The sequence below is a fragment of the Humulus lupulus genome, chromosome 6, assembly GCF_963169125.1.
Source record: "Humulus lupulus chromosome 6, drHumLupu1.1, whole genome shotgun sequence".
Lineage (NCBI taxonomy): Eukaryota > Viridiplantae > Streptophyta > Magnoliopsida > Rosales > Cannabaceae > Humulus > Humulus lupulus.
The window spans coordinates 200004458-200028465 of NC_084798.1; the positions used below are offsets into that span (position 1 = coordinate 200004458).

General features: G+C 38.2%; 1 protein-coding gene across 1 annotated transcript; it reads left to right on the plus strand.

Annotated features, from left to right (window-relative positions):
* The first annotated feature begins 452 nt into the window (after positions 1–452).
* LOC133785849 (uncharacterized) lies at positions 453–7884 on the plus strand. Its single transcript, XM_062225067.1, has 5 exons — positions 453–514; positions 622–680; positions 1081–1175; positions 1485–1604; positions 7366–7884. Exons 1-5 carry the CDS (start codon positions 453–455, stop codon positions 7882–7884), a joined length of 855 nt encoding a protein of 284 aa, XP_062081051.1.
* Positions 7885–24008: the final 16124 nt, after the last annotated feature.

A 24008-nucleotide genomic window follows, 5' to 3' on the forward strand; every position in this document is an offset into this window, starting at 1 on the left:
TTGAGTCTTCTTGGGACCCAAAGAATTTATAGTTTGATTGAAATTTTTTATTGTTCTTCTTCTCATTGAGATGATTAGGGCTTGTTCGATAACCCTTAAATAAAACCATTTGTTTATTAAATAATTAGGACCCAAAGAATTTCTTCACAATATTGATATTAGAAGTAGTGACGAAGCAAAAATTTAATTCGTGATGGCCAATAAAGGGCTCGTTTGGTAATCCTTAAATAAACCATTTGTTTATTCAATAATTAAAACTTTGGGAACATTCCATGAAAACTTGTTCGGTAAGTTAATTTCATTTTTAATTTTTTAAAATTTTAATTAAAATTTATGAAATTTTGAAAACAAGATTTGCATACTTTTAAAAAAAAAATTAAAACCTATTTTTATTTCTTCTCTCTCCTTCTTCTTCCCGTAGCCACACAAAAGCCCATTATTCTCAAGCATCAATGGCTTCTGAGCTTTCTCATGCATCAATAGCTTTCCGTAGCTCTCTCAAGGATTTCTTCAGGTACACCATTCTCTCATTTCCTCTCTTATTTCTCTTATCTCTTTCATGGTTTCTCCCTCATATGATTTTTTTTCTCAATCTCTTTTTCTGATCTTGTTTGGGATTAGGGTTTGTGATTTTTCTCCATTTTTTCTCTTGTATAATATACTTGACACAGGGCTTGATTGTCATACCCTCTTTATGCTCATTATTTTATGTGATTTGGGTCTCAACCCTGAGGCTTTGGCTGTCATCGTCAGGGAACTCTGAAGAGAAACCATGTCGTCATCGGTGCCACTAGTTGCCGCTCCTTCGTCATCTTAGACCTGACAGGTTCTTCATTTCCCTTTGTGCATATGTTGAAATTTGTGTTCAATTATGTTATTTGAGAAGTATAATCAAGAAAAAGAGATTTTAGTTCCAATTGAATCATAAGAGGATTGGTTTCTTATCTAAATTTTGTTTGTTTTCTATTACTGTGTTGATATGGTATTTAGTATCTGCTAAATAATAGGAGCGGTGGAAACTGATTATATGTTAAAATTATTTTTTGATCTTGATTGTTTTTTTTTTCTTTTTTTCTTCAGCCACTATATTTTGTGTTCCATTCCATGAATTTAGCCAAAATATTGGGGATGCAAAAGAAAATTTCTTGATGTGTTTAGTTGATTTATTTAGCCAGGTAATTATTCAAGGTGGAATGTTTTTGCTCATCTACTCAAATATCACAGGCTTTTGATTATTTTCATGTTCTCTTTATATTTTTGCCTCTGTTTTTCTTAGTTTGTTGATTTGGTGTTGTAAGTTTATATTGATTTTGCTCAAGTTGGCTATGTATTCATCTTTATTTTTCTACATATACTATCATATGAGTTATGTCAATTTAATATTTTTCTCAAAAAATCAGTCTCTCAAAACCCTAATGGTTGTATCATTTTTTGTTTTTGTATGTGAGAATTGAGATTATTGATTATTCTTATCTGTTATATAGGTTAATAGTGTGAGGCTACCTGGTTATGTTGCACACAAAAAATGGTTTTGTGGCACTGAATTAGTTGAGTTCTCAATAGTTGGAGATGTTGATAATATTTTGAAGCAAAATTTGATTTATGTTGGTACCCAGTTAAAGTTAAAGTGAAAGTAAGTCATGGTTTTGTTACAAAGAAAAATCAAAATAAAATGAAATTTTATCTTAGTTTTAAATATGTCTATAGCTATCACTAGATTTGACCTGGGTAGTTGATTGTACTTGTAACGTCCCAACTCCTGGGACCGTTACGGTGTGCCTTGTAAATAGTGCTAAACTCGCTAATCGAGTTATTTGGCCAAAATCGTGATCTAAGTATGATTAGCGGTTTAGGGATTAAACATTTTGGTTAAGATATAACGTTTCACTAGAACGTTTAACATATACATTGGGATCCCGAAAATACAATTCAGAGTTTATTACATAAAATATTTACAACAGGCCGTTCTAAGCGGCAAAACAGGGTTCAACCCGAGTTCCACTTTAAACCTCGACCGTGGCGGTCGAGCAGCTGCATATGTACACGTCATCACCTAAGCCCTCCAACTCAAGGATGGTCTAGCTTCCTCTTGCCTTTACCTGCACCACATAGCACCCGTGAGCCGAAGCCCAGCAAGAAAACATAATGCTTTTCATAAATGTTATCAAATGATTATCATTATAACCACACTGAATATAAAGCTTTCAAACCAATGGGTGCACATCACATGATCCTAGCGGGAGAGTGGCTGTTAAGTAAGCCACCAGCCTCCAAGCTCTGTTTTGTAGCGGGAGAGTGGCTGTTAAGTAAGCCACCAGCCTCCAAGCTCTGTCTTTTAGCGGGAGAGTGGCTGTTAAGTAAGCCACCAGCCTCCAAGCTCTGTCTTTTAGCGGGAGAGTGGCTGTTAAGTAAGCCACTAGCCTCCAAGCTCTGTTTTCTAGCAAGAGAGTGGCTGATAGGTAAGCCACTGGCCTTCAAGCTCTGTTTTCTAGCAAGAGAGTGGCTGATAGGTAAGCCACTAGCCTTCAAGCTCTGTTTTCTAGCAAGAGAGTGGCTGATAGGTAAGCCACTGGCCTTCAAGCTCTGTTTGTTCATCGACCCTCAGGGTCGGTCAGGCATTAATGCTCCTTGAGTCATTCAATGCTAGTAATTGATTAGATCTAATCTCTGTTGGCTTGCGTGATTCACGCTAAGGCCGTTCTGACAAGTAAGTCAGCGCTTCCTGACCTGTGTCCAGTAACACTGCCGAGCCTGACAAGTAAGTCATAACCTCACAGCTGATACTAACACTTTTGTCGATTCTGTATTCAGTCCATACATAAGTAAGCAATGCTATCAATATGTATCATATGCCAGTTATCCAAGAATAGGGCATTCAGCATGCTTACTAAACAGTTTCTAGCATAGTCATGATCATGCACAAACTCAGAGACTCAAGCTCTGACCAATCTCATATTCATCGTTCATGGCATGCCCTATCACATGTTTCTTGTGCATTACATGCATCACACTAAATTATCCAGCATGCCTCAATAACAGTCATATGCAAATGGACAAGATTTGCCAAGCATTCATTATGCTAACAATGTTTACATTTAAACATCCAACATGCATCAATCATAGTCACGCATGTCATACTCAATAGCCAATCAAAATGCATCATAATGGCCATGCATGTCATGCTCAATAATCAACCAACATGCATCCATAATAGCCATGCATGTCACATATACACAGGGTGCAGTTTTCTTACCTTTGGTAAGCACAGGTTACCAACAAATGAGCCACAAGCACGATCCTGACTCCAAGCCTCTAGTGTTAACCTAGTCACAACCACAAATGGTGACCCAATGAGTTCAAGTTCTAAAACCAACCCTTGAACTAAAACTTAGCCTCCAAGACATCAATCCTCACTAATCCGGGTAGTAGGAATGATCCCGAGGCCTAAAACCATGTTCCCGGGGTCAAAATACCCAAACGGGCTCAAAAGCCTGCCTAAGCCGCGGCCCTGGCACCCTGAGCCGCGGCCCAGCACCACCAGAAGCAAGCGCCGCGGTGCCCAGCAAGACAGAAAAGGCACCTGCTTCATCGAGCAAGGGCCGCGGCGCCCAAGAACAGGGCCGCGGCCCAACTTCGGGGCAGCCATTTTTCCCTTCGTTTTAACCTTTTAAAACCTCCCAAGAACATGTCTAAACATTCCCAAATCATCAAATCAAAGTTCCCAAACTCCCCAATGGTCTAAAACCACCAAAACCCAAGGTTCAAACAACCTAAAAACTCAACGATTCACAAAGTCTAATTCAAGCTTAAAAACTTTTAAAAACTTAAAACTTAAACTTGAATTACCTCCGATTGAGTTGTTTCCAACTAAATCCTCCGGCTAATAAGCTTCTAATTCTCCTTAGGATTGCTATGCCTCGATCCTCGCTTGATTCCGAGTCCTAGAACTCAAGTTATCTTCGAAAATGCAATCGGGAACGAAAAGGGAACTTTAGGGAGAGAGAACGTACAGAACGTTCTTTTTATTTCCTTAAAAGGTTACTTAAAGCTTAAGTAGCCTCCAATAAAACCTAATGCTCGGGGTCCCGAAAACACCCCCGGGAACATTATAGTCAAAACTTCCAGAATTTCCCCCTGGTCTTACTAACTCCCAATTTATCACCAAATGTTAATTCCCATTACCCAATAACCCGGTAATGCTCTAAATACCCCTTGACTTACTCCAAGTCAAGCTTACATCCCGTTGTGACTTTCCCACTAGCTTACCTCCCAGGATTGTCTTGTGCTGGGTAACCCTGACATAACCAGATAATAACAAAGCACCACGCCCATTTCACATATATGCCAAAAATGTCCGAAATGGCCAAAATATAAAAGTCACCCAATTAATCACAAATGGGTTCACATGCATATTTAATACACCTAAACATGCATATTATCATTAAATAGCATAATAAAGCAATTATGGCCCTCCCAGCCTCCTAATCAAGGTCCTAGACCATATTAGGAAATTTGGGGCATTACAGTACTCACTGGATTTGACATGGGTAGTTGATTGTATAGTAGTATTTGTGCTTACTGTTGATGATAGCCCTTTTACTCAACATGTAAATCAACTTACTAGCTCTTTCACAAATATTTCTCTAGTTGTATACAGTCAATTTATTGTGTAGGCATTGTTAACCATCTTTAGTTTTTCAAAAATGTGATATTGGTACTGTCTTTTTAATCAACATTTTAGTTATTTTCACATGGCTTTTGATTAAGAAAATAGTTTGATTATGAGAGAGAATTAGTGACCAATGATGTTCTAAAGTCCAATCCATTTAGTGCTAGTGACACAAGTGATGGTGTTATGAAACTAAAGTTAGTATAGGCTTGAACCTTGCTTTTTTTTCTCTCTCTCTATTTCTTTGCCTATTTTTTGGAAGTAGTTTGCAGCTTGTTATTTATATGAATGTGTAGAGTCCAAGAACTTTACTTAGCTAGTTAGATAGTAGTATTATAGTATTTATAGTATTATCTTTGTAACTGTGGATTTTTGGTTCAGACCGGGAATTATTTGGACACTCATAGTAGTACTTATAGATTTTTTAGGTTTAACCTATAGTTTAAGAATATTAATGTTAACCTAAGGTTTGATTATATGACTGATATTAAGGATAATATTTATTATACTATAAGGTTTAGATAACAACCAATAGGATTTTAAGCACATGTTATGAATGGGTGATTAAGAATTAAGTATTTTGAGGATTAAATTTAATAAGGAGTAAAGTTTGAATGCTATAAGGGCAGTCAGCAGCTTTGAATATGTTGAGGGCTTAGTCAAGGCTGTTTACTCCATTCAAACTTAGCTAAAAATGTGTAATTTCTTGTTTAATTAATCAGCGTGTGCTGATATATCGCAGCTATAGGGGGCGATATATCGCAGCACGTAGATACGGAAAACACGGGACGATGCACGACAGCCTCGGGCATACAGGCCCAGGCGATATATCGCCTACAGGGGGCGATGTATCGCCTCCTTCAGTATGTTTTGAAAGATTTTGAATTCTTTTTCCATTCAGCCATTCAACCTCTTGATAAGTCCAGCATCTTTTTGAACGAGTCTTCAGCCTCTGCTGAACGATTATTCAAATTATTTTCACCTAAAAAGCTATTATTTTTATTCAAGTAAAATCAAGATCCTTTCATTCCTAAACTCTATAAATAGGACCTAGTACCCAGCCATTATTCATCTTTTGCTCTAAGTTCAGAGGCTGCAAGTGCTAAGTGAGTGTGAGAGTGCAAACACCTGGTTTGGGGAAAATCATAAGCTTGATTCTCATAAGCTTATCAAACACTTTGGGAAGTAATGTTTTATAGTATTTCGGTTTGAGGTATAGATTGGTCTTACAAGTCTTCAAGGTAACCCAAAACTCTAGTTCAATGGTTTTATGTTATTTTCTTTCTCCTAGTCTTCTACTCAGTCTTCTAACCTCATTCTTATTTTGGTTTGGAAATCTAAGTTCTTGAGCACATAAGTTTTGGTAAGTATGTTTCTCAATGGTTTAGTCTTCCCATTCCTTTTCATCTCTTTTTCTTCATTAGACTCACCCTTTTTCATAATGGTTATTAGGAGTGTTCCAAAGTCCCAACACTGTCCACATATCCCGGTAACTTTGGTAAGGAAAATAGGATAGAATCTATATGTTATATGCTTATGTTATCTTATGTTTTATGTTATGAAATATGTTATAAAATATGTTATGAATATGTATGTTGTAGGCTTGGGCATATGACCCATATGACTAACAAGACCCCAAATAGATTGTGGGCATATGACCTACTTAGCTAGTAGGACCCCACTAATCTCATGGGCATATGACTTGTTTAGTCTATGGGACCCCAAGTAATAATGACCATTATAGTAGGTGTATGTATTAGTGTTATGTTATGTCTTTATGTTTATTATGAAATTTATGTACATGATGTATGTGTTAGATTTTTCTTGCTGGGCATTAGGTTCATTCCTTTTTGTTTAATGTGCAGGAAAATAGCTATTAGTGGCGGTAAGATTCGTGGATGCTTGGAGATTGTGTATCGATGATGAATGGAGTCAAGGAGTTGAGAGTTCGATTTCGAGGATGTATTCATTTGTTTATGGTCTTTATATGTATTTTCCACACTTACTATGTAATCCCTTTATTTTATAAATCATGTTATGTTTTGTTTTTCAAACAATGGGATCCCATATCCTTCTTGGTATTTATGTAAGTAACTCTTATTTCTATAAGTTTTCTAATAAAATTATGGTATTTTCGCAAATGTAAGTTTTAGTAAGAATTTGTATGTATAGTTTCGTAATGGTCCAAGAGTCTAGAGTAGTGGGTCATTACAGGATGATTCTTTAGGAATAGTCTTGTATTTACATTTTGAATTCTTAGGTCTTACATAGATGGCAGGTGATAATGAAGTTCTTATTATTGAGAATGATGAGGCTTTTATTTGGACTCAAAGGCATGAAGAAATTTTCATTGAACTTATGGAATAAGAAGTTTAAAAGGGAAATAGGAATACCACAGCCTTTACAAAGCAATCATGGAAACATATAAAGGAAGAGTTCTGTGCACGAGCAAAAAGAAATTATAGTGATATGCAACTAAGGAACAAATACAGTCAATTAAAGCAAAAGCATAAGGATTTTAAGTCTTTACTGAAAGAGTTTGGTATGGGATACAATGTAGTGACTTGACAAGTTAGTGCGACTGATGAAGTTTAGGATAAACTTATTCGGGTAAAAATTATTTTAAATAGATTTTATGCTTGCTTTATTTTTATAGGTATTGGTATATTTTATCATTATAATGTCATTTCATGTAGGTTAACAAGTCTACTAAAAGATTTAGAAAGAAAGGTTGTATGTTTTATGAGAAATTATGCACTATCTTTGGTGATACTATTGCAACTGGTTCCAATGTTGATCCTTCAACTCGAAGTCCTAATGATGATGATGATGATGATGCAACGTCGATAAGTCTTTATACTAGGAATGAAGAAAATGGTTTTGATGAGGATGGTGGCAAAAGAAGAGGTAAATCAACTGCCATTTCGAATTCTCAATCAGTAAAAATAGCAAAATTATCACTAGCTTTGGCAGATGCATTGGCGACATATAATGAAACTGCAAAGAGAAAGACAGAATTAATAGAGAGATCAGGGGCAACATCTACATCGCATTACTTATTGGATGAGAGTGTTGAAGCTCTTAATCAAATTGATGGAAATAGTGCAGAAGTATATGCAAAAACTATTGAGAAGTTTGAGAACGAGGTGTCCATAACAATGTTTCTAAAGATGTCAGAACATACAAGAATAGATTGGTTGCTGAATTTGAAGTGAAAAGTTTAGACATTGTTTAGCTATGAACTAGATGACTTTGTTTAGCTATTGACTAGATGAGTTTGTTTAGCTATTGACTGGATAACTTGTTTAGCTTATTTTGTTTTATGGTTTAAGTTGGATTTTGTAATTGCACAAATTTAAATGTTTATATATTTAAATGGTTTGAGTTAGATTCTATTTAGCTATTGACTAGGTGACTTTGACTTTGAGTGTTTATATATTTTATATATTGAATGTAAAATTTAAATGTTTTCCCACTATCAGGATAAAATATTTTTAAACATTGCTTGGTTCAACAAGGTATCATTTGGGTCAGTACACAGATCTTAATCCCATAAGAAAAAAAGAGATTTTCAATCATGGACACTCTTCCTTGAGAAATGTCATTGAGCGGTGTTTCGGCGTGTTGAAGGCTCGCTTTCCAATCCTAAAGCAAATGTCTTCATATGTTCTAAAAATACAAAAGTACATTGTCATTGCTTGTTGTGGGATTCACAATTTTATAAGGACTAATGCAGAAGTAGATGTGTATTTTGATGGAGATGAAGAAATTATGAAGTACAAGCTACTACTTTACAAAGCACGGATGAAACTTCAACTGATAGTGTAGAGTTCACTATTTCCATAACTCATATACGTGAAATGACTCATGTTCATGATGAAATTACTGATCATATATGGAGAGTTATTCGACGATAGTGAGATTGAGTAAAGACATTAGTTGATTTTTATGACTTTTTTAATATTTTTCTTTAAGTTTGGACAATTATCAATTCATACATTTTTATTTTATTATGTAGACTTTGTTGATTTTGTGTTATCAATAAATATTGAGTTTTAAGATTTGAGATTACTTGGATATTATTAATATGATATTTTTTTTACTATAATTTTCTTATTTTGTATTTTTAAAAAAATAGTGGTCACAAAAATAATTTTTATTTTTTAGTTTAGAAAATAAAAATATGTTTACTAAACATGTTTTTTTATTTTTTATTTTTTAAAAACAAAAAATAAAAATGATTACCAAATGCATTTTTATTTTATAAAAATCAAAAAACATAAAACAAAAATATATTTTTATTTTTGAGTTTAAAAACAAAAAAAATTTCAAATGCACACAAATTTTTTAATTTTTTTAAGGGGAGCTTCATTATAATTCTTTTCAAAATTTTGAACTATAATATTTTTTTTAATTTAATTTATATATAAAATATAAAACGGAGCACAAATTTAGGGGGCATTAATTAGTTCCATTATTGCTTAGAAGTTTTTTTTTTTAAAAAAAGAAAGAAGTATTTCATTGAATTAATCAATAGAGTCCACATCTACCCAATGGGTAATACATCTTGCGATTACATCATTAGAAAGGGAAAAAAAGACCTCTCTCAAACTGGTCTTAGCCAACACATATGCCACTTGGTTACCTTCATATTGGATCAAATGGCTAGAGGCTGCATGACAAATTTTCAAATAATGATGGATATCCCCCACAATAAGGCCATCTTCTGACTTAGCACAAGGTGCTTGAATTGCTAAAATGGCATTTCTACAGTCATTTTCAAGACTGCGGATGTGAATTCCTTCTCTAGCACACCATTTCAAAGCTTCCAAATAAGCTGCCAATTCAGCAACAAATGGAGAAAGGTCCATTTTAAAATGACAAGAAAGGAAGCGAACGACAACTCCATTATCATCTCTTATGACAGCCATACTCCAAACAAGCTGAGCTTTATGAGATTGTCGCTTCTACGTTTAGCTTGTAAGTGCCTCTCGCTGGAGGTTTCCAAGTGCCCATCTTCATCCTACTTTGTTCCGTCAGTATTGGTGTATGAGTCCCTATTCTACCTTCCATAGGAATAGCGTGGGAAATTAAGGACACAGGTGGTGTCGTGTCAGTAGAGATCCTTTCTTTTTTGAAATTCATACAAATAGGCAGTTACATCATCACAGACACCAATAAGAAGTTTACAAACCTCACCCTTTCTAGCTTTATTTCTTTCAAACCACAACATCCAACATATATAAAAGCAACATTCCACATCTTCCTTTTTCAACTTAGTTACCATATCAGGGATAACCAACGCCAAAGGCACATGGGCCCAACTGACAATCAATTCCCACCATGGAGTGGTCTCCCAACACATCATAGAATAAGGACACTCAATTAATGCATGAGATCCATCTTCCACTTGAGCATCACATCTGAAGCAATTTTTTTAATATCAATACCTCTATGGCTAAGTGTACTAGCCGTTGGTAGAATATCATGGTATACCCTCCATATAAAAATCTTGATTTTTGCTGGGATGTCAAGCCGCCAGATTATGTTCCACCACCCCATCAAGTTGCAAGAAGTTGAAGAGGATTCCTCATGGTGAGACTCCATGATAGCTCTGTATCTTGAATGAACTAAATAATCACCATTCTTATCAAAGTGCCAAATCAAACAGTCAGACACTTCCTGAAAACAAAGATGGATATTCTGAATAAGGGCGCTATTGATTTTCCAAAAACATTGTTCTATGAAACTCATGTTCCATCTCATGGGGTTTCTCAAAATGAAATCGACAACTTTCCATTCATTCTAGAGGGCCACTGGTGTGGTTATCAACTTCAAAGTTTTCAACCTTGAAAGCCAAGGATCCATAAAAGGGGGATAGAGCTACCATCTCCCACTCTTCATCTCAATCCTAGACTTAAAGCATCTCTTCCCCACAAGATGCTCCTCCACATATAAGAGGCGCCACTGTTACAATTGCTCCCCATGAAAGTCTTCTTCTTAAAATATTTTGCTTTAAGGACTCGAGCCATAAGACAGTTGGGGTAGTTAATGATTCACCACCCTTGCTTTGCCACCAATGCTTGATTAAATGCCTCAGTATCTCTAAACCCCATACCACCATCACACTTCCTTTTACAAATAACATCCCACCTCTTCCAATGCATTTTATGAGTCTCTTCTGTAGATCCCCACCAAAATCTCACCACCATTTCTTGTATGTCATCACAAATGGCCCTAGGTAGTCGGAAGACATTCTTGGTATAGTTGGGGATGACTAATGCAACTGCTTTTATTAAAACTTCATTTCCCCCATAAAAATAACTTTACTCTTCCATATATGAAGGCGTTTCCACATCCGATCTTTAATCTCCTGAAACAAGACCTTCTTTTTGTGGCCAATAAAGGCAGGGAGGCCCAAATATTTTGTATATTCTTTACAGTCAACCAAGCCTATTTTGTTTTGTATGGAGGTCTTGACATCATCCGGAACATTGGGCTGAAAGTAATGGATGATTTACTCAAGTTTACGCATTGGCCCGTTGCAAACTCATACAAATTGAGAACCTCCAAAAGCGCTCCACATTCATCCTCCAAAGCTCGACAAAACACTACGCTGTCATTAGAAAGATGCCCCTCCAACTCTACTCGCACAAGCAATTTAGAGAGACTTTGACACAAATGAGGAAAAGATAAGAAAAGAGAGGACAGTCCTACCATAATCCACATGTCGAAACAACTCTCCCATGATTTACACCATTGATAACAAAAGAAAACTGGGGCTTTGAGATACATCTTATAACTAGTTCGCACCATTTTTTACAAAAGTCCATTGCTGCCTGCATTGCCCCCACAAACTCCCACCCACCCTATCGTTGGCCTTGCTCATATCTAGTTTCACACTCATACCCTTTCTATCCTTTATTACGTTTCTTGAGGGAGTGTAGCACTTTGTAGGCCACTATTGTATTATTAGATATTAGTCGACCCGAAACGAAAGCACTTTGCGTGTCAGAAATCACAGTCGGAAGTTCCGTCTTGAAGCGATTAGCAATGACCTTGGTGATAATTTTATAAATTACGTTGCAAAGGCTAATGGGCCGATACTTTGAAACACGTCAAGGATTGCTAATCTTAGGTATAAGCACCACACTTGTTTTATTTAAATCACCCATCGGTTCGCCACTGCTAAGGATGTTTAAGCATACACTAACCATTTGAGTCCTTACTATATCCCAACTTTTCTGGTAAAACAAAGCTTGGAACCCGTCGAGGTCGGGTGCTTTCGTTCCCCCCATGCTAAAAAGAACTTTTTTTTAATTTCTTCTTCCTCGAAAGGTTTACCGAGCATAAGGTTCACCTCATCTGAAACAACCCCAACCATAGATTCTGTGATCATGGAAATTACTACCCAATCAACATCCTTGGCTCTGAATAACTTTTTGAAGTGGTCAACAACAATATAAGCCAAGCCTCCCACATCTTCTTTCCAAGTTCTATCTTTATCTCCAGACCCCGAATCTCATTTCGGTGCTTCCTAGAACTTGCTTTCATGTGGAAGAAGCTTGTGTTGCGATTGGTTAAATACATGATGGAATTTTTTAGGCATGAAGATGTGCTAAAACAATAACGATTTCACAAAAGTCAACATATGAAAGTTGACTTTGAGTATAGGCATTTTTAAATCAAACTTTTGGGTCCAAAATGTTTATTTGGAGCATATAAGAGTACCCAATGAGATTAGATCAAACTTAAATTTAAATGCTCTAAATTCATTGGTTGAGTCTAGTGAGGATCCTATACTATTTAAGATGTTCAAATGAGTTAATTGGTGACTTGAACACTCACCTCTTTCACTCACTGAAGAAGAAGAACCAAGATTACTAGTTTTCTCCAAATTCTTCATCAAGAAAGCTTGAATTGCATGGAGATCCAAGACTTGTGAATCTCAATCTCATTCCACTAGTTGTAGCTTTAAACATCTTCAAAGGAAGGCTAGGAATGGAGATTTTTGGACAACAAATCTTCATTTGTGTCAAGCCTTGTCAATTTTGTGTCTCGCATAAAATCATAGCTTGTGATTTTATGCCCCTAGGGTTTGTTCTTCAAGGAAGGTCTACTCTAAACTTTTTATCCATTGTGTTTATGTAATTTGTGTTTAACTGTTCTATGAGATTGATTTACTTGTATGATTTCTTCATTGAGTTGTAATACAAACAAAGGTTTGTAAGGCCTAATCCGAACAATAAAAAATATCTATCTCTAAACCTTTGTTTTGTGTCAAAGTTCTTGTGTTTCTAAAGGCTTTTGTGCTAGATAAAATCATGGAAGAAAGCTCCTCAATCCCAACCCTAAAGTTCATGTCTCAAGATCTAGTTAGACTAGATAGATGTGATGGTTCTAACTTTGTTAGATGGCAAGACAAGATACAATTTCTTCTCACAACTTTGAAATTCCACTAGATCCTTGACAAAGATTTAAAGATCTTGGAGGCTCCAAAAGATGATGACTCTCAAGAAGTGATCAAAGAAAGGAAGAAAAGAGAAGAAGATGAACTCATTTGTAGAGGCCGCATCCTCAATTCATTGTCAGATTGTCTCTATGATCTCTACACAAATACAACATCGGCTAAGGAGATATGGGAAGCTATTGAGAAGAAATACAAAACCGTAGAAGAAGTTACAAAGAAATTTCTCATCACTCAATATATGGAATTGAAATTCTTTGATGTTAAACCCTTACTTCCCCAAATTCATGAGCTTCAAATTATTGTAAATAAGTTGTCCACCCTCAAGATAACATTTCAGGATCCCTTCATTGTGGGAGGGATTATAGCTAAATTACCTCCATCTTGGAGAAGCTATAGGAAGAAAATTCTCCATAGGAATGAAGATATATCCTTGGAAGAAATCTTAAAGCACCTAAAAATTGAAGAGGAGTATCAGTCTAGAGACAAGAGTATGGAATAGTCTAATGTTGGGACATCCAAGGCCAATGCCATAGATAAACCCCCTTAATCCAAGGGAAGACTCACAAGAAACCCCAATCAAAGAAAGATACTCATCTAGCTCCAAGAAACAATGAATGGCAATTCAAGGGTGTGAGAGGCCCTTGTTTTGTTTGTGGCAAGAGTGGTCACTTGGCTAGAGAATGTAAGTATTGAAAACCCCATAACAATGGATCTAAAGTTAACGAAACTCAAGAGGAGTTGGTTTCCACTTTAAGTGAGGTGAATGACATCTAAGGATAGGTGCAAGGGTGGTGGTATGATACTTGTGCCACCATTCATGTAACCCATGATAGAGAGGTCTTTAAGACTTTTGAGGATGAGGAATGACCAAAGGTCCAAGGTGTTGGGCAAGGGGGATGTTGATATTTACTTCACATATGGAAAAAAGGTTCTTTTGACCAATGTGTTGTGTATTCCAGATATGAGTAGGAATCTTGTGAGTGGGCAATTGTTGAGCAAACCAGGCATCAAAGCGGTGTTTGAAGTCGATAAGTTAGTTTTATCAAAAGGAAATGATTTTGTGGGAAAGGGTTATACTTGTGATGGGATGATTAAATTGTTTACCAAGAACAATGGTTTTGATAATAATGCATGTTCATCTTCCTCTTATGTGCTTGGTTTTGATTCTATTACTTTATGGCATAATAGGCTTGCTTATATAGGATTTAGTACAATTAGAAGAGTTATTAAATATGGTTTAATTCTATGCAGTGATGTTGAGCATGACAAATGTGAATTATGTGTTAAATCTAAGACTGCAAATAAACCGTTTCCTAGTATTGAAAGGAAAACTATTTTGTTAGATTTGATACATAGTGATTTGTGTGAATTGAATGGAATAATTACTAGAGGAGGACATATATATTTTATTACCTTTATTGATGATTGTTATAGATTCACATATGTATACTTGCTTAAAAATAAGGATGAGGCCTTTAGCATGTTTAAAATCTATTAAGTCAAAGTTGAAAATCATTTGGAAAAGAAAATTAAAGTGATTAGAAGTGATAGGGGCGGTGAATACATTTCCAATGAGTTTAATGTGTTTTGTGAGATGCATGGTATAATACATGAATGTATAGCCCCTTATACTCCCCAACAAAATGGTATAGCGGAAAGAAGAAATATAACCTATGTTGAAATGATTAATGTTATGCTATTACATGAGAATTTAAGTTTTGCTTTATGGGGAGAAGTCTTACTTACCACTTGTCATATTCTAAACCGGATTCTTCTAAAGATGAATCAAATTTCACCTTATGAGATATGGAAGGGAAAGAGGCCCAACCTAGGATATCTCAAAATGTGGGGGTGCCTTGCTTATTGCAAGAGCACAAGGCCTAGAATGACCAAGTTAGGTCCAAGGGCCATCAAATGTGTGTTTGTAGGCTATGCCTCAAATAGTAAGGCCTATAGGCTATTAGACTTGGAGTCTAATGTGATAATTGAATAAAGAGAAATGGAGTTCTTTGAGAGTTCGTTGTATAGTGACAATAAGCCTTAAGAACCAATCTCAGTGGAAGGAAATCAAAATGAGCTACCTTCAAGGGTTGTAGAGCAACCAATATTGCCTAGAAGAAGCCAAAGACTTAAAGAGAGTGGATCACAAAATCAAACCTCTCAAGTGGAGACTCTTTACCTAGTATAGGGAAACTATAAGGGAGTTACTTGGAAGTATCCTATGGTACTTTAAGTGGAGGAAGATCCTAAGACTTTCCAAGAGGCTATGTCCTCAAGAGACTCTAACTTTTGGAAAGAGGTAATAAATGATGAGATGGATTCAATCATGTCAAACCACATTTTAGAGATTGTTGGTCTACCACAAGGATCAAAGCCAATAGGGTGTAAGTGGGTATTTTGAAAGAAGTACAATACTAATGGGACCATTCAAACCTATAAAGCAAGATTAGTGGCCAAAGGGTTAGGCAAAAGGATGGCATAGACTACTTTTATACCTATGCACCGGTAGCAAGGACATCATCTATAAGATTGTTGTTTGCCTTATCATCAATACACAACCTATATGTTCATCAAATGGATGTCAAGACGAAATTTCTAAATGGTAACCTCAATGAGGAGGCGTACATGGAACAACTGGAAGGGTTTGCTCTAAAGGGGAATTAACATAAGGTGTGCAAACTTGTAAAATTATTATATGGTTTGAAGCAAGCACCTAAACAATGGCATAAGAAGTTTAATGAGGCCATTGTTTTGGATGGGTTTAAACACAATAGTTCGGACAAGTGATTATATTCTAAGTGTAATGCCCTACTTCCCTAGAGTCGTTACCATGTGATTTTAAAATGTGCCATTAGCTCGCTAATCGACGTGTTAGACCAAAAGTGTGGTTAATTAAAATGAAGACTCATTTAGATAAGATTTTGGTATAAAAGGTTGGACATTCATTTAAATCATGGAAATATTACATTGGGATCCCAAAATATTGTTTAGCAACATATTTACAAATCAAAAGGTTACTTTACAGTCGACCTAAGCGACAAAATCAAACATTTATAACCACTCCTCAAAATACCCCAGCCGTGGCGGCCAAGTAGGTAAAACATGTACGCACCGCTCCTTGCCCTCCAAATCATGGTTTATCGACCTTTTCCTTGCCCATACCTGGACCACAGAGCACCTGTGAGCCGAGGTTCAGCAAGAGAACTTCACAGCATAGCATACAATATTTATTTCAACAAATACATACTTAATCAAAGACAGCAAATAATTAGAAGTTTCTATTGGAATACACAACATTACAGTAGTATAATAACTCAATAGCATAATGGCATAACAACATAACAATACAGTAGCACAGTAGCGGCCTTCACCGGTCGAGGTGCACTATCAGGCACCAAGTCTGCGATCTTAACCTAGCGGGTGTGTAAAGCACCCTTAAAGGGTCTCGCTCTAGCTGTGACAGTCAGAATCTCGTGATCCGCAGGGGGAAAGACCAGGTAAAAAGCTGTGTAATCCCACATCGCTTGGGGAAGGTCAAGTGTGAAGATTCTAAGACTGTGTAGGTATAGGACTACACAGTTGAAGACAACTTAAATGGATTGAGGGGTACTACCTATGCTAACAAGATGCATCTTCTTTTTGGTAGCTCATCACTTGATAACTCCAAAGTTAATCGTGCTTGACCTGGAGCAATCTTATGATGGGTGACCTACTAGGAAGTTTTCCCAGGAAGCTTGCGAGTGAGGACAAAGCACACTAGAAAGACTCGTGTTGGTTTGTAGGGTCAGTCATTATTCCAGGAAGCAACCATAATGACGTGGGGCATTACAAATGGTATTAGAGCCTTGACCCAGCCTAAAGTGTGGCTGACGGGGACGTCGGGCCCGTAAAGGGGGGTGATTGTGACAGTTAGAATCTCGTGATCCGCAGGGGGAAAGACCAGGTAAAAAGCTGTGCAATCCCACATTGTTTGGGGAAGGTCAAGTGTGATGATTCTAAGACTGTGTAGGTATGGGACTACACAATTAAAGATGGCTTAAATGGATTGATGGGTACTACCTATGCCAACAAGATGCATCTTCTTTTTGGTAGCCCATCACTTGAGAACTCCAAAGTTAAGCGTGCTTGACCTAGAGCAATCTTATGATGGGTGACCTACTGGGAAGTTTTCCCAGGAAGCATACGAGTGAGGACAAAGCACGATGGAAAGACTCATGTTGGTTTGTAGGGTCAGTAACCATAATGACATGGGGCGTTACAAATGGTATCAGAGCCTTGACCTAGCCAGAAGTGTGGTCGACGAGGATGTCAGGCTCGTAAGGGGGGGGTGATTGTGACAGTCAGAATCTCGTGATCCGCAGGGGGAAAGACCGGGTAAAAAGTTGTGCAATCCCACATCGCCTGGGGAAGGTCAAGTGTGATGATTCTAATACAGTGTAGGTATGGGTCTACACAGTTGAATATGGCTTAAATCAATTGATGGGTACTACCTATGCCAACAAGATGCATCTTCTTTTTGGTAGCCCATCACTTGAGAACTCCAAAGTTAAGCGTGCTTGACCTGGAGCAATCTTATGATGGGTGACCTCCTAGGCAGTTTTCCCAGGAAGTGTGCGACTGAGGACAAAGCACGCTGGAAAGATTCGTGTTGGTTTGTAGGGTCAGTCGTCATTCCAGGAAGCAACCATAATGACGTGGGGCATTACACTGGTGCCCTGCATTTAGCATGCTTGACGCCGATCCTGACCCTTTGTCACTTTCGACTCTTGTCACTTCTGACTCTTGTTGCTTCTGGCTCTTGCCGATCAATCACATGTATGACATAATAGCCATAAATAATACACACAACAATACACGCCACATAGCTCTACGGGCACAAATAGTTCTCTTACCTTGTGTGCCGAGCTGACAACCCAAAGTAATCCCAAGCACGATTCCTATCCCGAGCCTGAGCGATAAAACCTAGTCACAACGCATTAATAAATAGACATCCATAAATTCCTAACCAATTAAAAACTTCAAAATATAATTCTAGCCTTCGGGACCTTGAATTCTACTAAACTGGGTAGTAGAATCTTTCCCGAGCCTTAACATTTGGGTTCCCGAGCCTAAAACCTCCATCTAACCAACATTTCCTATTTGAGCCACGGCGCAACCTCTTAAGGGTCATGGCACACTCAAGTCAGAGAGCCCTAGGGCTTTCATCAAAGGGCCACAGGCCGCAGCACAGACTGAGGATGGGCACAATTTCGAGGCCTCCAAGCCTCTGTGTTCAAGCGGGCTGCGGTGCCTGATGAACAGTGCCGCGACTCGAGCCCCAAACCTAGAAACTCCACCATTTTCAGACTTCTAAACCTCCTGCAAATCGATCCAAACATAATATAATGCCCGAATTGAGTCCTAAAATACTTTCACCATACCTAGAGCAGTACATATACCCTAAAAACTGAACCAAAACCTCATCATAACTCAACTTAGTCTCTTGAGTTCAAAAACTCCCAAAACACTAAAAATGACAGAGAAATTCAACAAAAAGCTTGCTCTAACCTTTACCTCTGTGTTGATTCAACCCTAAGCCAATTCCCCAGCACTTCAAGCTTCAATTCCTCAGCAAATCCTAGCCTTGATCTCAAAACCTTAGTGACTTCCCTTAGAATTTTCCAAAACCTCACCAAAATGAGTAAGAGAAAGAGAAACGTGAGAGAGGGGAGTGTGGGCTAAGAGGAGTGTTGTTTTCTTCTAAGTGTTTCCCCTTAGTTCTAGGGTCCTCAGCCTCCTAAGATTAAGTTCAAGTTTATCCCCCCACCTCTAAAATTCCCTTAAGTCTATCCTTGGCCACTTAATGCCTCTGAGGGCAATCCCGTCATTTGCCACATCCCGCTAATTCCTCGATGTTGACGGTGAAATTTTGTCAACAAAATTAGATCAGAAAACTCAAAGATATGTATGGAGATCTTTAGATAAGAACTTAGAATAAACTTAAGGAAAAGTAAACACAGATCCACAATGGAGTGAGCCTTTGTATATTGCTTAATAGCCTGAGTGTACAATGAGTTTTCCAACCCCTTTTCTGGAGGGGTGATGATCTATTTATATTGGAGCTCTAATGGCTCCTCATACATTGTGGTCCCAGGGGACAAGATTGTACATAGGTACATTGTCAGGGTGGTGGCAGTGGTCATGGTGTTGGCCTGGTACATAGTCAGAGGCATGCGTGTAGTGCTTCCACTCTCTGTACAAATCCGTACCTCCACTACTTATGTTATACAGATGTCAGGGTCACGCTTCTGTCCTCCTCATGGTCGTACGTCCTGCACCCATACACATACGGGTGCTTTGTACCTGATGGTTATTCTAGCATCTCCAAGGCACATATCTGCTCAAAGCTATCCCACGTTCTACTAAGTGTAGGAAGGCTTGCGTGTTAACATGAACGATATACTCAGTCATCTACACCACTATGGGGTTGATACCAAATAATTCTTGGGTCTCTCCTATTGCTCCTCGTACGATCCTTCTAGAGGTCGTAGACCCCATATGAGTACACAAGGCGCGAGACCATGGTGGTGCGAGACACCTTAGGGGTCGCGGGACCATGGTGGTGCAAGGCCATGGGAGCTGCAAGACCATGGTGGTGCGGGGCCATGGGAGTCGTGAGACCATGGTGGTATGAGGCACCTTGGGGGGCCGCAGGACCATGGTGGTGCGAGGCCATGGGAGCTGCAAGACCATGGTGGTGCGGGGCCATGGGGGTCGCGAGACCATGGTGGTATGAGGCACCTTGGGGGGCCGCAGGACCATGGTGGTGCGAGGCCATGGGAGCCACAAGACCATGGTGGTGCGTGGCATATGGATGAGGCGGGGTGCACCTCACTTGGCGCGAGGCTCATGGGCGACGCCATTGGTGCACTTGCACGAGATGGCACCTGGGCGAGGCAGGGGCTGTGGCTGCGTGAGGCGCGAGGCCTATTGGTGCACCTGTGTGAGGCTGCTGAAGCATCTGTGTGTGACGCTGCCTAGGCAAGGCTGCTGAAGCACCTGCGTGAGATGCTGCCTGGGCGAGCTGCTAGAGCACCTGCGCGAGACGCTGCCTGGGTGAGGCTGCTGGGACACTTGCGCGAGACGCTGCTGGTGCATCTACGCGAGACGCTGCTTGGGCAAGGCTGCTGGAGCATCTGCGCGAGATGGCGCTTGGGCGAGGCCCATAGGTGCACGGGCGGCCTCGCGAGGCATGGTGCATATGTGCGTGATGGGCATGTCTAGGATGTAGCCATTATCGTGAGGATCGAAGATTCCATCATTTGATTTGTGGTCTCTTGGGACTACCTTGGGAGTGCGTTACGTTTTCCTTTGGCTTCTATAGAGGCTATTTTGTGCAATGTGGCCCATCCTCATATGAGCATTTAGGCCTTAGGCTCTAGGCTAGCCCGAACTCTATAACTTAGCTTGTGCTGCTTGTTGGGTCAATTCTTTCACGTTCGCAGCCCTTACTCATTTCAATACGGGATCATGTAGTTTTTCTTTTAGTGTGGATTTTTGGTATCCACACTCGAGTGTTCCTATAAATCCCCATTTAATCTCGACATACTTAAATAATCACTAAATCATTACCCGCTACCAGGTAAATCCCAAACACCAACTATGTTCCCAAAATACCCCTAGGCTCACTCCGAGCCAGTATTCGACCCCGTTGTGACTATTTTGCTATTTTGCTCCCTAGGACCGTCTCGAATCACACATCGCAAATATATCACCATAATCTTGTGGTCTCAAGCACAACACACATATAATTTGCATTTATGCCCTTAACGGGCCAAAATTATACATATGCCCTTATTAACCGAAATGGGCCCACATGCATATTTAATTCACCTAAACATGCATCTCTAATCACATAATCCTTTAATCCATGTAATAACATAATTTAATCAATTATTTCCCTCCCGACACGCTAGTTAAGGCACCAAACCTTATTAGCAAATTTGAGACATTACACTTAGACTTTTGATGACTATGTTATCTTAGTGTGTCTATATGTTGATATTGAGTAATGACATGAAATGCATACTAAAAATTAAGAGGTTTATATCTTCTAACTTCAATATGAAGGACCTTGGAGAGGTTGATACCATTTTAGGTATTAAAGTTAGAAGGAGTGTTGATGGATATGCCTTAGGTCAAGCTCATTATATTGATAAAATGCTTGATAAGTTTGGCCATCTCAATATTAAAGAGGAAAACACACCCTTCGATTCAAGTTTAAAGCTTGAAACGATTGAAGGGAGAGCGGTGACTCAGCTAAAGTATGCAAGTGCAATTGGGAGTTTGATGTATGTCACTCATTGTACTAGAGCGAACATTGTATTTGCGATTAGTAAACTTAGTAGGTTTACTAGCAATCCAAGTATCTTACATTGGAAGGCGGTTGAGAGAGTGTTTGGATACCTTAAAAGGACCAAAGAGTTATGCCTCCAATATTATAAGTTTCCTAAGGTACTTGAGGGATATACCGACGTAAGTTGGATATTCCGATGTAAGTTGGATATACCGACGTAAGTTGGATATCCAGCGTAGGAGATAATCTCTCCACAACCGGTTGGGTGTTCACCCTAGGTGGGGTGCAGTTTCTTGGGGTTCTAAGAAACAAACTTGTTTATATCACTCAACCATGGAATCCGAGTTTTTAGCTCTAGCGATAACCGACAAAGAGGCCGAGTGGTTAAGAGATCTCATGTTGAAGATACCAAGAATCACAATTGATGTTTCGACAATTTCAATACATTGTGATAATCAAGCTACTTTGATTAGAGCTTACAACAATATTTACAATGGGAAGTCTAGACATATAAGCCTAAGACATGACTATGTGAGGGGATTGATTGATGAGAATATCATATTAATTTTATATGTGAAATCATGTGAGAACTTAGCGGATCCATTTACCAAACCTTTTGGGAGAGATTTGATTAGATCCACAAATAGAGGGATGGGACTAATACTCCTTGATATATAGATTCCCCAATGATGGCAACCCAACTCAAAACTTTTTTACATCAAGTGTAGAGTTCAAGGGGTAAGAACAAGCCATTCGATAAGGGAATTAGGGGTGTACACGGTTTGGTTTGGTTTGGTGCAGTTTAGAAGAATTTTGAAACCAAACTGCTTGTGCGGTTTTTTCAAAATGAAAAACCAAACCAAACCATTAAAATTAAAAAACCAAACCAAACCAAACCATAAATAAATGGTTTGGTGCAGTTTGGTTTGGTTTGGTTTTAACCATATTACCAAATTATTAAAATTCAAAACTTTTTTATTATATAATAATTAACTAAATAGTTGTATTTAAATAATAATAGTTTTAGCTTTACTTTTAAGACCATAAAAGTCTACAAGAAGCTTATTGTCTTTGTTGTTGTAAGTTTAAGTATTTTGAATCATTATATAGAAGTGAGAAAAAGAAATGTTTACTTTCTAAACAATGTGGGACTTTACATTTCTCTTTTTTTAGTTTTAGAAACTTGTGCATGTATTAAATACTACTAAAAACATATCCTAAACAATTAAATTGTTTGGCTTGGATGGTTTGATAGACTTTATATTAACTTAAGTGTAGGGGTTCAAACCTTTGAACCACCATTTCTAAAAATTATTTTTTTAGAAAAAATCACGGTTCGGTCCGGTTTAATTGGTTTTAAAAAATTAGAAACCTTGACCAAACCATTAAAGTTGAACGGTCCGATTAAACCGAACCATCGAAAAACGGTTTCACCGGTTACAGTTTTTGGCGGTTTGGTGCGGTGCGGTTTGGTTCCAAACCGCGGTTTGCGGTTTATATGAACACCCCTAAAGGGAATAGTTTCAGCATTAACAATTTAAAGTCTCATCAATGGTGAGTTAATGTTGGTTGCTACCGAAGTGAGGGTTAAGCCCAAGACTTTTAATAAAATTTAGTTAAGAGTAACAAGCTCTCTAAAGGTGGCAAAGATGTTGTAAGAATTTCGCCTATATGAACCTAGAGGTGGGTCGCCTCTCAAGAGAGTAGGAGTTTTCTCTCCGGATGGTTCATGAATGGATCAAGCACAAGGGCATTAATAGTGTTGGGCGTGAACAATGGGAAATACAGAAGTAATCAGATAGAGGCGTGTGAGACATTACCGATTTTTATCACTAGGAATGTTGTGTTCAATCTTTTAAGAATATCTTATCATTTCAATTTAAGCGTTGTAGTGTTTTCACTAAGGTAAAGTTCAAACCCAAAATGTACTTTAATTTATGCACTAATATTGTTGGCTAGAAAAGAGAGGGCGTATTTAACCAAGTGGGAGAATGTTGAGATTGGTTTACATGGTAGAATTGTTTAGGCACGAAGATGTGCTAAAACAATAACGATTTCACAAAAGTCAACATGTGAAAATTGACTTTGAGTATAGGCATGTTTAAATCAAACTTTTGGGTCCAAAATGTTTATTTGGAGTATAAAAAAAGTACCTAGAAAGTTTGGCCGCATTTGTAGGTGTTTTGAGACACCTCATGGAGTTGTATAACAAAGGCTTCAGTGATATGTCGCCTCCTAGGAGGCAATGCGTCGCCTGGGCTCTCAAAACCCTAAGAGAGAGTCGCCTGGTCCGTTGCGAAATGTCTGTACGGTTACGTGTTTTAGCTCCAAAACTTAAATTTAAATGTTGTAATCTCATTGGTTGAGTCTAATGGGAATCCTATATTATTTAAGGTGTTCAAATGAGTTAATTGGTGACTTAATCACTCACATATTTTTTTCACTGAAGAAGAAGCTCCAAGATTACTAGTTTTCTCCAAGATCTTCATTAAGAAAGCTTGAATTTCATGGAGATCCAAGGCTTGTGAATCTCA

Bases quoted from the DNA above. Each gene is read 5' to 3' on its own strand.
- LOC133785849 (XM_062225067.1), top strand. From the start codon at position 453: ATGGCTTCTGAGCTTTCTCATGCATCAATAGCTTTCCGTAGCTCTCTC. The intron at 681-1,080 runs GTCATACCCTCT...TTTTTTCTTCAG, and splicing joins ACTTGACACAGGGCTTGATT to CCACTATATTTTGTGTTCCA. The intron at 1,176-1,484 runs GTAATTATTCAA...TCTGTTATATAG, and splicing joins TAGTTGATTTATTTAGCCAG to GTTAATAGTGTGAGGCTACC.